The 18,409-nt window shown below is 41.8% G+C and overlaps 1 protein-coding gene across 4 annotated transcripts in view; it reads right to left on the minus strand.

Annotated features, from left to right (window-relative positions):
- LOC137273852 (neuronal membrane glycoprotein M6-b-like) overlaps nucleotides 1-18,409 on the minus strand; it is a 107,694-nt gene that overhangs the window by 46,580 nt on the left and 42,705 nt on the right. For 3 of the 4 annotated variants that reach the window (XM_067806729.1, XM_067806730.1, XM_067806728.1), the window contains exons 2-3: nucleotides 9,616-9,778; nucleotides 7,636-7,710 (exon numbers count right to left, since the gene is read on the minus strand). In XM_067806729.1, coding sequence (XP_067662830.1) covers nucleotides 7,636-7,710; nucleotides 9,616-9,778 — 238 coding nt within the window. Of the gene's footprint in view, nucleotides 1-7,635; nucleotides 7,711-9,615; nucleotides 9,779-12,344; nucleotides 12,709-18,409 lie in introns of those variants that run through there. The other variant, XM_067806731.1, reaches the window with a different exon arrangement.

An 18,409-nucleotide genomic window follows, 5' to 3' on the forward strand; every position in this document is an offset into this window, starting at 1 on the left:
CTCTTTCCAACGAAATATGTATTCCGTCAAAGAAATGTAAACAAATATGAATAAAGCTTATCAGTGACATTTCACCCAATCCGAACGTGCCACGTCATACTAACCAGCACGCGACAGAAATTTAAAGGCGTGTCGTTGTGATCAAAGCATTGTGATCAAAGCACTTTTACACTCGGCGAGGCGTCATAAGGTTACGGTGTACTGAGAATTAGACAGATTCAACCAGCTTCCCTGAATGTCGAAAGTTACAAGCTCATTTTTCTCATCCTCGAAACTACAAGTAATACCGGTAAGACAAGATATACTCAGCCACAGCGCTGCCACAATACGTGGCCACTGACAGGCAAATTGGAAGCCGCAAGAATTCAGGACAAGTTGCAGTGATCAACATTATGAGCATCTTTTTTCGTTTTTTTATTGCTTTTGTTTGGCCTTGTTTTCAGAAAATCAAAATGTCCGACATGACACGCTTCCGTGAGCAACTGAAAGAAAGAATGCTGGCGAGCTTGCACGTGATTCTGTAGGGGATGTAAGAACGTCTACTAATTAACAATGAGCTTTGCATTTGATGGACGATTTCCCTCATCGGCCACTTCGCCATTCCCCCGAACATTCAGCAATGGTGAGACGTCTAGCGCTTCTGAGTGCAAGGTGATGTAGTCCGCACAAACGTGCAGATTCTCTGAAGATTCACTAAACCAAAATCGTTCGTCGGCTACAGAAATATTCAAGCGCACATGCTGGGGTTGTGAAAAAAGGTCGTCTATTCAAGTAAACTGCATGACGGGGTACTTTCTTCAGTATTTAGGTAGCATCATATTGACTGAGCAGCCTGAGGGAGAACCACAGTTCGACAAACTGTATCACCTTCAGTGCAGTTCATCGATATTGGAGCAGAAACCAAGTCGTGGTTTGGGTCTCAAATTGCCAGTTTTCTGTATGTGTTGGATATCCGTATCAATGGAATCAATACAGTGTTACGTCACGTCATTGACTACTGACCGAAGCGTCGACACTCTGGTGACCTGTTTCGATTCGTAATTACCTTCATTGAGGAGATTTGAATGCCATGCATTCAACAATGAATCAAGGGGCGCCTATCTGTTACACTGCTTTTCTGTATTAACATGATCCAAATTTTCTAACGATCTTGTATTCTACTGGGCTTTAAATTGAACTGGTTACAGGGTTTAAGGTTTTCAAAGCCCTGATCACCCTTAGGCAGACTTTCAGACTTAATACACGGTGCCAAACAGTCGGCTTAACATGTAAAACATCACTACTGAGTGAACAGTTGGAAACTAAACTAAATATTCACGCATTCCAGGGATCTGTGTCTGAATGAGTTTAATTTTATGCCGCCATCAGAAATATTCCAGTTATACTGTGGATATATAACCTCACTGATAATCGGTAATCGAGTCAGGACCAGACATTCCAGTGATCAAAAGCATGAGCATCGATGCAAGCAACTGGGATACGATGGCATGTGTCAACCAACTCAGCGAGCTTGATCACCTGATCCCGTTAGTTGCTTCTTACCACAAGTAACCCTTGATCTATATCCAAGTATGGGACTGCAATGAACATTGTCCATGGCGGCATGAGTTAAGGTCAAGGTCAAGCTAGCACTGGTAAAACTAAACTGTCTGCACAGTTAGGGCCAACTGTTGACACGGAACTGGTTAATCAACATATACTGACTGCAGGTCATCAATTAAGCAATAAAAATGTTCAGGACACTAATTTCGCACCCTGAGACCGCTAAGAAATGGAATTGCTAAAGCTTCTCGACTTACTGGAGACCAGAGGTTACAAGTCTACTGTACTGTACAAGGATACCACGTACTGCGAATTTGCGTAAAACGAAAAGAAAAAAGACACTTGACACTATTAAAATACACCCGATCACTAAAAAAGCATGCGAAAAAACGTGAAATTGCTTGACATTACAAATAAACATTAACTGCGAATAACGCCTAGATCAAAGAAGAAGCTGTTGGGGCGAGATCTGATTGACATCCGGTGATTATGTGATATATACACCGATATCCGGGTCCCTCAAGTGCTCGGCCTCGTTTAGAAGCATATCTGATAGTGGCACTATCGCATCTAGTTTCACCGGGTTATAGTCCGGTCGATGTTGACCAGTAGTCATAAAGGTCAGGCAGCGATGGTGGGACAGTAGGAGCCAGAAGACTCGGGCCTAATGACCAGTAATGATTTTCTTCAGCACACTTTGGGTTGGCAAATAGCCACGTGCTTGTCAGCTGGAGTCCCAGATTGCGAGCAAGCTGTGATATAGGTTTCTATCACGTAAGCACTTTGAGAATCAGTTTGACATTTCGCCGTCCACTTCCGTCTATGACTGTCCACTTGTGGATATCATTACGGACATTTGGGGGTTTCGATCGCCGACATAATTAACGTTTAGCTTTGATCGTTCGTGGTATATAACTGGTATATCACACAGCATTTCCAACCCATCACGGGGGACCGGGCGTCCATTACAGCCGCGTGGCATAGACACACAGACAAATTACCTTTCAGAGGGCCTTTGTGGAGAACCTTGGCCAACCTTGATTCGAATTCGGATAAAATGTGTCTTTGATCTGGTTTGCAGTCCCTGTAAATATTTATAGTTTCTGAAAAGCTGATGCAAATTTACCCCGATCTTGACCTGAATGAGCCTTTCGGTTCAACGAAAATCATTTTGTGCCTTTGCAAAATAATCATATGTTTGTACTGCTTCTAACCAGCGTGGACCAAGACAAATATATAAGACCTAATTGAATTTAAGAATCCCATTTTTCGGCAGGATTAGTTCCAATCTACTACTGATCCAATTTGGCGCTAACCAGGACAGAAGACACCAGACTCAGAAATCCAAACGCACTGAGGAAGAACTGATTGCCAGCTAACAACCCATTACGACCTTTAACAGGAAGCAGAGGACAGTTCAGTGAGATTAGTTTCTGTTATACTGCACTGTTAAGCTTATCGAGATGATTTTTGAAGAAGACCGACTGACCAGTGGCGAGTTCAATCTCGGCAACTGAGAAGCAATCCCTCTGACCACAGGTGTCGATGTGCACATCGTTCCTGATAATGAAATCTTCCGGAACAGCCAACAAAGAGGCGCCATGAGTGACGTGAACACCGGCGTGGCCTGCAGGAGGCCTCGCCGACGATGTTATAATAAATATAGTGATGTTATTTTGGGTACAGTCATCAAAGAAAACATGACTTTGATTTGCAAATCACGTATGCAACGTTTTAAAGTTCGTCATTACTTTTAGAATATCATTCAATAATTGAATGGCAGTGATGAGGGTGGGGGAAAGTATCTATTTTGGTCTGTGTCTAGATTACAGCCACTTAAAGCAGTATTCCTGTTTAGTGGGAGAAAACTAATCAAGATGAGTGAAATTTCTATAGCAACAAAAAGATCCATCACTGATTTTGACGATAAAAAGGAAAATGAAAACCGAAACTTGGAAGAAACAGAAATTAAGCAATTTAAATTCTTCTGGACATGTTAATTTTCAGTCTGATGGAGAATGTAAACGTTAAAAACCGTGGAAGTTACATTGAATTCAAGGTATCAGGTCAATTTAAATTCTATTTTGAGGTTAATAAATGAGTATATCCTAAAGATAGCGAAATTGCAAACCTGAACATGACTCAGATCTTAATCTCCATGGTATGGATAATTTCAAGTCACCCCGGGGGAAATAGGGTGAGTGAAAGAAGAAACTGACTCTAACCTAACATTACTGGAGGCATACACAATACGACTAGGCATACTGAACACATAAATCATCAATGCAACAAACAAAACTCTTTCAGTTATCTGCAGAAACATATTGCATTTGGTGCGAAAGGCAAACTAGTGTTGAATATTACATACTGGATCAATGAAAATCAGATCAACGCTTAAGATATGAATCCTAATAAAGGTCACAGGGTCACCTTTGAAAACCAAATATAATCAGATAGATCTTCATTAAAATTCGCTCCCTCTTTAATTGAAACAAAACCATTCGGAAGGGGTACACCGCTACCAATTAAATCTGACTCTGACATAACTCCAACCATTTTTACTCGTGATCACGCAGACCTAAGAATACATCATGCTGGTTTTGATCTCATCCCGTCTTTCACCTTTTGTACAGATACTTAATTCCAGTAATTTTCTTTGGTCCCCAAACCGTTAGTCAGCAGAAGGCCATGGTTCCAGTGTTCGATCAGTATTTCAAATTAAGCAGGATATGTATCGATCTAATACAACACGCTGTGGCGTAATAGACTAACGGTTAGTCTCTGAATACAGATCATTTTAACAGAAACAAATGATTCCTTTTATATAGTAAAGGAGACCCAGCATGGCATGATATTCCTGAAATCTGGAGTTGTTTCATGTTAGCCTTTAGAGAGCTGACAGGGGTATGATGTTCAGGGGCTGGGAGACAGTCGATATTGGTAATTACAACGGCAAGGCACCATGTACCAAGGTGTACCAAGTACAACGCTACGTCAGTCGACCTTCAAGACAAAGATCTTACTATGACAGCGTTGCCAACGTCACCAGTCAGCACTGTAAACAAGGGTCATTAGGTGACATCTTCCCCGGTCTGGTGCAGTTCAGAAATGGAATTGGCTGCTTATACGCTATTTATGGTTCATTGCCACAGGATATCTTTAGTTGTGTGACGATGATAATACCATTCTGTACTTGTCAATATCCCAAGTCAACACACTGTACCAGATTACCACTTGACCGGATACTCCAGCTGGGATAGACTTTCTGATACTTACCGATATACACACAAATCAGTATTACTGAGCACAACAGTCAGCTTCATTATCACTGTAAATATATGTGTGAGTGCTTAGTGTTAGTGGAATTTATATGATATAATTAAGCATGCTGTACTTCTTTACATATAAGTAGCACATAGGTGGAGTGAATGAACAGTGAGTGAGTAATTAGGCAAGTTCGGTTCAGCAAAGCTTTGTAGAGACTTCCAATAACATCACAACTTCCTGTGAACTCGGTCATAAGATAATCTGATACTGGCACTCAAAGGGAGACAACTCTCTACGAAGACGTGATGAAGACAGCGTGAGATATGTTTATAGGTGAAATATCTATTCTAGCCATACTATATACAGTTGAGATATAACTGTGCCACAACGCTGAAGCCAAGCGATACTTGTGCTAGTCACAATTAGCCACTCAACGCTCGTACTCTATCAAAGACACAACACAATGGCCATTATGTATGACATTTAAAGCCAAAGTAGGTTCTCAGCAACAGTGACGTACACGCAATGAGTGTCAATTACAATCATCAATTTTGGCATTCTTCTTTGACATATCCTAGACTAATTAATGGTGGTCACCAGCGTAAACACTTCAGATTGATACATACCTATCTATAGCGCTATGCATTTGATTATTACATCATCAGATTCACTACACTGAAAATATTTAAAGTTTATTCACCTTCATTCGTGCTTACGCGCAAAGCGTGTGTTACAAGTGAAATCAGCCAACAACGGTAGTCATGTATGAGTGAGTGTAGTTTCACGCCGCTTTGAGCAATATTCCAGCAAAAAGGCTTCACATGTTGTACCCATGTGGGGAACATAACCCGGTCCTCGGCGAGACAAGCGAACGTCTTAATCACTGTGCTACTCCACCGCCCTGACGTTCATGATGTGCATTTAAAACCATGTCATCACGTACAAACAGGCGTGTATATTTCACATTACTTACGTTCGATAACTAACACACACACACACACAGAGAGAGAGAGAGAGAGAGAGAGAGAGAGAGAGAGAGAGAGAAGCGGACGGCTTATTTTGCCCTGGAGTCAGATATCTGGTATCACATGCTGTTATTGCACGTGTGTCCGTGATATTGTTTTTATTAGACGGCAGTTTTCACAGAGAACACGATCCCTTATTTATAACGATTTTCAACGACAAAAGGTGACCTAAAACATCGGTAATATTTCTGCCTTTTTCAATGCAGCTGTCAGCGATATTTTAGCTGTGTGCTTGTGGTATCGACCAGCCGATCCAGTGATTGACATCGTGACCATCGATCTACCTAAGATACGACCACATCCTTCATCAAGTGTGGAACCGGCAAACATAGCAACATAATTAACACGAACTACGAATCGAACCCACGATCATGGGCGTATGGCACACCCAAGGGACACAACTCAGTTGTCGGTACCTTAATGTCTTAAGAACAGACAAGAAGAGCGTGTGATAAATGCTGAATAATATGGAAGTAAAACAAATCTGTCCTGGGCGTGTCTGGCACTCAGGAGAAAACAGTGATAAATATTGTTCGATCCAAATATTATTACTCAGAGAGTACGTGATAAAAAAACAATCACTATAGATTGCGTGACCAATACACACGGACACTGCACTTGAGAGGAGGTGAGCTATTACACAACAGTGTGGATAATAACAATAACGAGATTTCAAATTCACTTTCATGTTAACATTTATCGCGCGCAGGTACCCATATCGAAAAATGTCGGAAACATCCAATCCCTTCCAATTCCAAATGAACTGCGTATATGTCGAATTGTTTTCCTTCCCGTTTACATTATATACTTTGTAAGCACAAGAGCAATAAAATATTGTCGACAAGAAGAAACATCGGTCTGATATCCTGGACGACTTCTATGGCAAGCTATCTCTCTTTTCAGACCAAAATTTCTCACGATCTTTATAAGACAAAGCTCTCATTTTCACACCATTCTTTTTCACCTTTTTAAGTTATTTTTTAATTAAAATTTTACCAGTTTCAAAATTCACTTTCATGAACGTTTGCTTTCATAAATTTTCATTTCAGGTTCCTCAGGTTCAACTTCATGGCCGTTCCAACCACAAAGAGTTTTCTTTCATGTGACCTCTCTCTTCCAAGAAGGGTACGGTCCCCAGCGTTCTCTTGTTTGAGTGTTTGATTGTCGCTGAGAAATATACCTACTGACGTAAGTCTGCAAATAGTCGAGTCTTGACCAGAAAATCCGGTGATTGGTATCATGAGCATCGATCTCCTCTGTTTGGATACGATGATATGCTTCAACCAAGTCAGCGAGAATGACCATCTGACCTCGAGCAGGATCTTCACAGGTCTTCTCAGCACTAACTTGCCAAACGATTTTCTTGTTTGCTTGAAGCATTCATTCATATACGCGCAGTACCGCACACACACACGTGCAATTTAGCATCTATTTCGCCTCTGCATTGGAGCGCATCATGTCTTACACGCTTACACTAAAGTTTGCTTACATTATCCTCGGCCACTCTCCTCGCATCAACATTCACAGCAATATCAAATATACGCTGATATTTGACACATCCATCGATTTTGTACTGAATATGAAACGTGTCACATAAACGTGTTTACATGTTTCCCAGCCAATCATTACTACAACAGAGTGTCAGATGTTACTCTTCAACAGTAAATGGTCATTAAACGTGTGGATGGATGTTATAAGCTTGTAAAGAGCGTTGCTTCATAAGGGTTAGCGATGGCGAATGAAACATGCAGGCGAGGAAGCATGAGGCAAACGGTAGTTTTAGAAGTATGTGCCCACTCACATCTGGCCCTCCGTGGGTTCATCTATTTTCCTGCTGTCATTGCTGTTGTCGACGTCATACTGATGGAAACTTCGCCTGCAACAACAAGGCAGGCTGACAAACAGCGACATCCCTTGGTGATGCTTGGCCCAAGCTTTGACGCACATGTGCGACTGACCTGTCTGATGTATTGTGACCTGTCTGGTATATTGTGTGACATGTCTGGTGTATTGTGTCACTGACTTTTCTGATGTATTGTTTGACTTGTCTGATGTATTGTGTGACTGACCTGTCTGATGTATTGTGTGACCTGTCTGATGTATTGTGTGACTGACCTGTCTGATGTATTGTGTGACTGACCTGTCTGGTGTATTGTGTGACCTGTCTGGTATATTGTGTGACATGTCTGGTGTATTGTGTCACTGACTTTTCTGATGTATTGTTTGACTTGTCTGATGTATTGTTTGACCTGATGTATTGTGTGACTGACCTGTCTGATGTATTGTGACCTGTCTGGTGTATTGTGTGACATGTCTGGTGTATTGTGTCACTGACTTTTCTGATGTATTTTTTGACTTGTCTGATGTATTGTTTGACCTGATGTATTGTGTGACTGACCTGTCTGATGTATTGTGTGACCTGTCTGGTGTATTGTGTGACATGTCTGGTGTATTGTGTCACTGACTTTTCTGATGTATTGTTTGACCTGTCTGATGTATTGTTTGACCTGATGTATTGTGTGACCTGTCTGGCGTATTGTGTGACCTGTCTGAGGTATTGTGTGACCTGCCTGGTGTATTGTGTGACATGTCTGGTGTATTGTGTCACTGACCTTTCTGATGTATTGTGTGACCTGACCTGTCTGATGTATTGCGTGACCTGTGGGACCTGTCTGATGTATTGTGTGACATGTCTGATATATTTCTTTTCTGTTCTGTGTATTGTGTGACCTGTCTGATGTATTGTGCGACTAAAATTTGTCTGATGGTCAGTGTAAACGACCTGTGTCTGTCATTAAAGGTGCCATTTTAGTTGTGCGTCAAATTAACAATGTCCAGTTTCTTAAAAATACACCAAAACTTTCCAGTCCATGGTGATATCATGAAGCAATGGCATGTTTCTCTGTCGAAGAACGGTTATTGAGAATTTCTTAGCTCGAAGTTGTCTAAGGTTGTGTCTCAATGTATCAAAATCGTGGTAGGTGCAGGTGTCCAAGTCAGAGGAGATTTAAGTTGTTAACTGTCAAAGTCTCCCCCAGGTCCTATTTGATTGTATGTCTCAACGGCGTGGCTCGTGGTTCTCGAAACAGGTCTCTGTGACTGAGCTGGACTGTGATCATTTGTGGTTATACTACAACCCCCCGTCTTCCACCATATGGCCAGCCAGCCATATATAAATCGCCAGCCTGTCCACTGCAGAATCTGGGCCAGACAAAACCAGGGACGAAAACTGCCTCAACACGACAGATAAACAACAACACGCCAGCGATCCCGGTCATGCGATCCACAATTTAGCATCTTCTGGCAAGCGTAAGGTACATGGGACCTGCTCTAACCCAATATCACCGTCTTTAACATAAGTCCAGTACTGTCGTAACAAGGGCCGGTTGTATTGAACTTATTCTAACCTGTCTTCAACACAAGTCTTGTTTTGTCATCAATAATGTCGTGTCTGCGTGTGTTCCTCTTTTGTACAAATTTTTTGTTGTGACATTTGTCATTAACATGCCCGGTGGTTGTAGGATGTGAACACACTCTGTATCCTCCTCCTGGTGGTGGTTTAACATATAGATATCTACACCCATTCACATTCAAATTAACCATACAATTTCCGTTTCCTCAACCTTTCCAAGTCATCATAATAATGGCGTCATGAGGCTCGACGGGGTCACTAGCCCTCATTTTCCGCTGCTGAAAATTCAGAAGGAAGGGTACATACTTAAAGGATGGTTACTGAAAATGACAGCATGTATGTGTGTTGCTAAGGTTACTGTATACTTACACGTCAGGATTCTCCAAAAGAGCTCTTGTCTTGTAAGTCCCAATGAGGAGGCTTCCGGTCACCCCGCCTAGCCCCATGAACAGGATAATCCAGGCGATGAGAGATGCGCATGGCACGTGCGATAAACATCTCAGGAATTTGTCACAGCAAGTGTCTCCTCGAACTGAAATACACAGAATGAAACATGATGTCCCCGGTCATCCATTAAAGTAGCAATGCTCTGTTTGTTTGTTTCTTGACAGAAAAAAACAAGCACTGACATAAATTTATTTCAAATATTCGACAACGAGCTGTGAAGAACTGAATCTGCATGAGAATAAGCCTATACGAACTGAGACAGGGCGACATGCATCAAACAACGTAGTCTGTCTCGCAGTCCCTGAACCATATTATTTTTCCCGACGGCCTGACCATCCCTGCAGAGCTAAAGCTCAAAGTGAACAAAATTTAGATTTTCCCGGGTTATGAATCTCTGATCTCCCTATGGATTCCTTTTCAATTTGACTTATTTTACTTGTTAAAATCAAAATTATATAGTCAGAGACTAAGCTCTGGCCAAACCCCGACCCTGACCGTGCTATACCGACAGTTATGTTGACGAAGACAAGCAGGGTTGATGACGACCACTGCATATCCCTATCACCTTGGCATTTGAGTTTATGGAATCAGCTAATGCTCTTTTCTCAAAATGAAGATATTTGATCTGAAGTAATGATGATTGATTTCGGTATGACTGCTAACATACACAACATGATTAGGTCGAACCGGGATTCGAACCTACGAACACAGGCAAGGGATGCAACTCTGCACGACACTCGTAGCCCTCATGCAATGTACTGTAGTATGGAACAAACCCTTGCAAACAAATACAAAACATTATGCAATGTCCACATTCAGTGCAAGCCATTTGGATCTCGATTAATCAAACCAATTAAACATACGTACAATAGAGACTGTAACAGCCACACACCTTTCATCAACTCAACTGTGCTAGAATGATGACATGGTTGGTGATATGTTTTTCTCCAGTTGTATAAATTGCTGCTGAGTTCTCGTTAACGGTAACGTTTCACTTTCATTCTGGCTATATGTCCCTGCACCAAACATGTGTGAGCGGCTGCATGTTGTTTAACGCCGCTCTATGCAATATACTCAAGCTATGTTACAGTAATCTGGACTAGTAACTACGTCTGGACTAGACAATACAGTGATTGTTCACCAGTAGCCTGAGTGAAGGAGGGCGGTGTGTGTGTGTGTGTGTGGGGGGGGGGTTGTGAGTGTATTATTTCCAACATCCAAGCAATATCACGGCGAACCAATGTAGACATGTGGGGATTCGAACCTGAACGTTCGAGACGAACGCTTGAACCACAAGACCACGCCCATTACCGCTGGTATTGACACATGACGCTGATGGCGGAGTTTCGCCAGAATAACGAAACCGATGTACGACGGCAACTACAACGACGACGATGTTGACGATTATGATCAAGTCACAACGAGGACGACATAAACGATCATGATGAAGTCACAACGACGACGATGTTGACGATTATGATGAAGCCTCAAGGATACTCACGATATTGACATTAGCATTAATAATACTGATGAAATGTTCAAGGAAATTGAAACACCAGATAATCTTGCGATCAGGTGAGTGCGAGAGTATACTTTTACGCCGCTTTTAGCAATATTCCAGCAATATCACTGCTGGCGACACCAGAAATTGTCTTCACACATTGCGCACGTGCGAGGAATCGAACCGAGGAATTTTCAGCGTGACGTCGTTTTACCCATCAGGCTACCTATCACCCTTCTTGTTGACAAGGATGGTGAAGGCTGCTTGAGAAAGTACAGTTCCCGATATCGTCTTCCGTAATAAGACTGAACCAAGGAGGAGGTCTTCGACATATTTACATATGGCACCGGTTGATATTCCATTTTCAGGATCCACCCAAATGAAACTAGCAAAACATCCGCCCATATTTGAACACACGCTCGATATTCTAAAGGGAGGCTATCAAACGTGACAACAGAACAAACACGGCCGAGATGAAATAACCAGACCTGATGCAACATTCCGAACCCACAAAAACATTTCTCATTTCTGGATCATCGCTCCCGTGGAACGGCTATCCCCATTATACACTATTAATATTTCAGGAAAAGCTAACAATCCATTCCAGTAATAATTAATATCAGTTTTCGCTGATTTGAAATATTTCCAGCCACACTACGTGAATACTTGTAATGCATGCTATATAAATATTCCAAAACCACACCCTTTCGTGAGTAATTACTGCTGAATAAACATTGCCACGGAGTTCCAGAAACATAATTAATAGAGCAATGCAACTCCAAACTCATAGCGAGAATATGAGCAAAAACAGAGGTATGCGAACATCAAACAGCCACAGTTTCACCTTGAGGTAAACTTAGCACGTAGCTGAAAGCTTGAGTGGAAATCACCAGGAGGTAAAAACACACCTTGCTTCAGACCCTAGTATCACTTACGACATAATGAGTTAAACTATGTACAGATCGCATCAGTGTTACCGTACAGTAATATTAGAAATACGATATAAAACAGGAATATGAAACTACAAATCACTCCAAATGTTACACAATGATTTAACAACACGGTATGATAGTACATGCGCAAAGGCGGAACCACTGGCTGTGTTCCAGATGCTAAACATATCTTACTCATGTCATGTGCTGTTACAAACCTTGGTATTCCGTAGCCATGTCGTGAATGTGTCAGTGGTGACGGTCCAAGCGACCCTAGCGTCCGAGGGGTATTAGCTCTTGTCACTCAGAGAAACAACAACACAGCACATCCTCATGAAGGAAACCACTCAACACCCTTGCCAACCAGATTCCGGACCTCATTGGAATTTGGACATAACTACCATGGGTTATTAATCCGCATTAGCGCTCAGAGTCCACGCGTTGTGTATGTCAATGAGCCAGTGAACGAACCTCTCGTCAACACAACTGAGCCCTCTCTTTTCGCTGTTCTCTGCACCATCTGCGGCAGTCAGGACGACAAAGGCTTACTAAACACATATAGATAGATGCTGTGCATACATTCAGGAGAACTGAGGTAATATTTAGCACGTGGTTGCGGAGAACTGGAAAGGTTACAAACCAACAGTGGTTTTCCGTCTGTTTCCAGTTTGGGATGCTCGAGGGAGCTGAAGATGCTCCTCCGCCTGACTCTCATCCTAATTATGCTGGGAGGATGGAATTAACGGATTCCAATCTCACAAGGGATATGTGTTAAAAGAGGAGGGGGTGAGTATAGTTTTACGCCGCCTCTAGCAATATTCCAGCATATCGCGGCGGGGGACACCTGAAATGGGCTTCAGATAGTGTTCGCACGTGGCGATTCTAATTCCGATTCTTCGCGTGACGAACAAACGTTTCAATCACGTGGCTACCATCACCCAGAAAGGGCAGTACATATTCCTTGGTACATAGAATCCTTGTGCTGTCCCCTGCTGTGATACTGCCCCAAAAATACTTAAAGCGGCCTAAAACTAAACTCACTCACTGACAGAATCGTTACCCCCTCGATACACACACTGGATATTCACTATACCCACTGACTCAGGAAGATCCGGGATAGAACTGGTCTAATGATTATCGGTTATAAGAGGGACCCACTGGGACTAGATGGTCACAGACTTGGCCCATGCTATGGTGTCCCGGTGTTCATGATATCACTCACTGGATTGCCTTGCCCTGACTCAAATATATACAGTCACATCCTTGGAATATAGCTGAATGTGTCATTTAACAACAAGTTATTTCCCTATCCATCGACTATCTTTCGATACACCTACTCACTACCCGCTATCGTCCGAAGCACAGACTCCCGCTAATGCATAAGGAATTACATGGCCATAACAAATCACGCTGAGGACCCTGTCCGATGGGCATCAAGCCATATGAGCGGTAACTGTGTAAATACCGGTCTTTAAAACTATTCAAGCCGTAGTAAAACTATTCCATTCTTCTTGTTCCATGGGATAGTATTCATCTACTTAATCATATGAGTATTCGTTACGTAAACGCCCTTCTTGTCACCTATTTCGTCGATGCTTTTACGCTGCAGTCTGAAAAATTCCCACAATATCACTGTTGCCTGTATATAGTCAGTGGTCGATATCATGAGCACCGGTCGCTAGTGACAACATTTACAGTGCAATTAGCTGTAGCCGTATGAATCATAACATGAGGTCTGTGCTAATGTATTGCCACAACAGACGACTATGCTTGTCGTAAGAGGCGAATAACGGGATCGGGTGGTCAGGCTCGCGGACTTGGTTGACACATGTCATCGGTTCCCATTTGCGCAGATTGATGCTCATGCTGTTGATCACAGGACTGTCTGGTCCAGACTCCATTATTTACAGACCGTCGCCATATGGTTGGAATATTGCTGAAGGCGGTGTAAAACTTGACTCACTCACTAACTATACGTACTATAACGCAACCAACGTCACACACAAACATATATTTACACCGTGTTCTGTCATGTATATGTTGGGGGAAGGAACCAAGTTATTTCTGCATTGGCAACTTGAATTCATAATTCTGGGAATCGAACACACAATGACGATTACACCTTTGAGCTACGTATGTCCACAAACACCCTTTTACATGCTTGAAAATGACACAAAAATACACACCTGCCATAGTTATCACCACAATATCAACTCTACTCTTCTACTTCATCTCGTGCTCGCAAACATTCAAACCAGCCGACTGAAAAAAACTCTTCACGCACTTTAATAAAACATGTCAAAAGAAAACATGCTCAAAACGACCGCCCTGTCAAACACCTGTATCTGCATGAGATCACAGATATTTCCGTTCTTCGCTTTACAAGTAGCCGACCAGAGCCTCGCAGACCTGTCTACACTGTCCTTATGACAAACCTAGTCCCGCTGCCGTATGTAGATCTGTGTTTGTGCATCATGTGCACTATCACATGACAGGTGATGCGGTTCAGTGTCTGTGACACAAGGATGCTCTTTCATCAAACAGTTGCTTTCATCTGTTTACATCATACTTAAAATACGCTTCTTCCGCTTAAGGGCGCAGCTGCGTGACAAATTATCGTTTAACGATACAACTCTACATTTACCCATATTCACCATCGTTGTCAGTGGATACGTGCAGAAGAATAAATAGCGAAACAATGTTGAGTTTGATGTGATAAATCTTTGTATGTATGAACACACAGTAAACTACACTTATAACGAACGGACGGATATAACGAATCGTCTCTGTTCCGACCATATGCCATATGTTTTAGCCGAAATAAGTACAACGAATTACGGTTAAAGCGAACTGAATTTAATGGTCCCTGGGCTTCGTACTAACCTTGCACTGTTCGGTTGTACTACGTGTTCTGTTTCAAATGAATCTAAAATACTATCATTATGATCTAGAATTCATCTAATTTTCATACAGAGTACGTTTATCTCCTATGAAATAATGATAAGTATCAAAAGTACAGCCATGAAAGATATGGATGGGTTTTGTTGTCATGGTAACACATACGACGGTAACATTATAAGCCCAAGTGAACATTCGGGCTTGGCAACGTCGCTAAGGTCAAACAAGGGAATATTTTAAAAGGTATGTCATACACATCACCTATACTGAGAAATATGCATATACAAGATCCCTTCAATAATCCCCATACATATCTTCACATCTGGGGTATATTTCAATAACTGACATGTTGTATTAGAATATCTCATATATGAAAGTATTAGTGTCACACATACATCAACCTTCAGACGTGATGAGATATTGAGTTGCACTGTTGTATTCGGGATATGGGGGTGTCAAGCAAATGAGACCCTGGTAAAAGAAAACCTGGGGTAATACTTGGGAGGGCTATGGAGTTGGTGGTGTTTGCACTCTCACTAATAAAGTTTATCCCCTTGGCTGTGATGTACTCGTGCAGCATTCAGGCGAGTGGTAAAACCAAGTACTTCACTGACAATGCTGTCTGTTTATGCAAAGTGCCCGGGGGACAGACAACACAAGTACATTAAGCGACTTGCAACTTCAAGAGCTGCCCATATTTGAAATTATTCCATAAATGTTCTTTATCTGAAAAGATCCCGTGTTCCTGAATTATTCATTGCCGCTAGTACCTATCGCGATTCTGAAGTAGCGATGCACGGTATCAACTTGGCTCCGTCTCGTCATATCTGGAGTAACGCACAGAGAGAGGGGAACCAATTTATGGTACTGCTGCTTTCCTTCCAACTTCATCATGTTTTCCAACGACTGATGCTGTAGTTATTGTGATCTAAAGCATTCATTTATTGCTAAGGCTTTGTCATAAAGCTGACAACTCCAGGTTTGACTAATTACAAAATGTCGGCGTGAATAATTCATCTACTCCGCAACTCGTGTAATAATACGTTGGTATATGTTCCAGATTTACGACAAGATGGCCTACAGCGAGACACTGTTATCTGCAGCACACTGGTGTCTTTCCGGAACACGCCGAATGACCTCTTGCTGTCTGCGGAAGTAATGACGAGTAGACTGTCGCATGGGCTCAGAAAACATATAATTTTGCACATTTATATTGAAACAGAGCCCCAGTAGCATGGGATATTGAGGAACTGAGGAAAGAAAATCTGGATTTGCTTATTTTGGTCTTCAATAATGCAGGGAGGGCTTGACAGAACGGAAAATACTGCGGTTCGGGGACTGTGATACAGAAAATGTGACAAGAGACGGCTTTGTTCCCGACAATGAATCTCGTATTAATATATATTAACACATACTAATAATAGATGGATAAAGGCGAAGGATAAATGTCCATTACTATTATTTATCATTTTATTACTTAGAATATACATACAAAACGACCATTCAAGATTGCTGATTAAAATCTCTTATTCAAATCCGTGAACCAATGCACGTTTAAGGGATGCACAACTGTTGACACGCACTTGAAGGCTTTGTGGACCTTCGTTTGACCTGAGAAAGGTCACACAATCTCCGACTCAGCAACTAACAACGTCGGTCACCTTGTACGGAGCTTAAACAGCGATTTGTGTAGTAAACAGCCATGGTAACAATCAAACTGTTTGTTTCCGATGCTGATTAACCGCCTGTATATTTTTCTTTACCTGCACAAACTGTTTCTGTGTTCTGGAACGGTGTACACAGAGTGTGTGTTTCGGTTCATTAAATTAAGTTTTTAAAGCATTGACAAACACTGATGAATTTGAAAAACTTCTAACCAAAGTGCAAAAAGACCTTCACCTTCAAAAATGGGCTGACGTTGATTTCTTCAGAGTTAGCGGAATGTCTATAAATGCATACACGTGTTTCTTGAATTCAGCATACATGTTGAGGTTTACTGATTGTGTAAATTTATCATGTAACAATAAAACCGAATTCTGAGGCGAATTACACGAAGGATATGCAAATATGACTTTCTTTTTAATAAGACGCAAAAGATAAAACAGACGTCAATGACGGTGTCAAGTAGAGCACATATATTATTTCCCTCTGACGTCCATGTTTCCGATAAGTAAAGAATTACCATTGCATCCTTGTGACGAAGGGGAAAAACCTCACACCTTGACTGAAACCCGAAACAAACAAGCCCTACACTGACTAAAGGTAATTGACTCGTGGTGACCTTCGTAAAATAGTTTAACGCGTATTTCAATAGTTTTTGCATTTGTGAAATAAACTTAAAGCGCTGTTCACAACAATCCGAGGAGATGTAGTTATTTGCCCAAAGGCGCAACACGGTCCGTTTTGTTTATTTGTATGATTCTGAAACAGACGCATGTCGATGCTGACAACGGTATGTACCGACCGAGAAAACGCTTTTGAATTGGGAGACACGACCTCACACTCTGAACCCAAACTGGGATCGGATGAGTCTGTGTGAATTTCGATACATAAGCAGCAAGATGAACACGACACGTATGTCTTAAGTCGAGTTTGGTTTTTCGAAGTACATTGACATAACCTTCAACTGGGGTGTTGTTAATCTCGTCTTGTGTGTGTCCTGCCTGACAACCAGAGATTATTCATACATTGGTGTAACTCCTTCAAAAGTATTGCGCAGCCATATTATATAGAAAATGTGAATAAGTGCTAAAAGGGATGCTAGTTTAGTTTTATACCGTATTGAGCAATATTCCAACCATATGGCGACGGTTTGTAAATAATCGGGTCTGAACCAGACAATCCAGTGATGAACAGCATGAACATCTATCTGCGCAATTGGAAACCGATGACATGTGTCAACCAAGTCCGCGTGCCTGACCACCCGATCCCGTTAGTCGCCTCTTACGACAAGCATAGTCGCCTTTTAGTGACAAACATGGGTTGCTGAAGGCCTATTCTTACCCGGACCTTCAGGGGTCAAATGAGATGTCAGAACATTTTTCACTTCAAGTGATGTCTGAGATAGGCCAAACAGAATCAAGGTATCAATTACTCATCATCTGCACTGAAACGAATATGCCAGCCGCTAAAAAAACAGCTTTTAGTGCGGACCAAGACAAGCAGACACTTGCACACACACGTGATCACGCACGTACGCATGCATGCGCATCACGAAACTCCCTGTATTATTTATAAAAAAGTATGAAGTGTGACAAGAATAATATCAATCGTAAGATATCACGGATATCCGTTTATGATCATCGATATCTATGTAGAACGTTTACTGAAGGAGAATGTCAACACGAACATCACACAGCTATTGTTGCTACAAATTTCATTTTCA

This window comes from Haliotis asinina, chromosome 2 (genome assembly GCF_037392515.1).
Source record: "Haliotis asinina isolate JCU_RB_2024 chromosome 2, JCU_Hal_asi_v2, whole genome shotgun sequence".
Taxonomy (NCBI): domain Eukaryota; kingdom Metazoa; phylum Mollusca; class Gastropoda; order Lepetellida; family Haliotidae; genus Haliotis; species Haliotis asinina.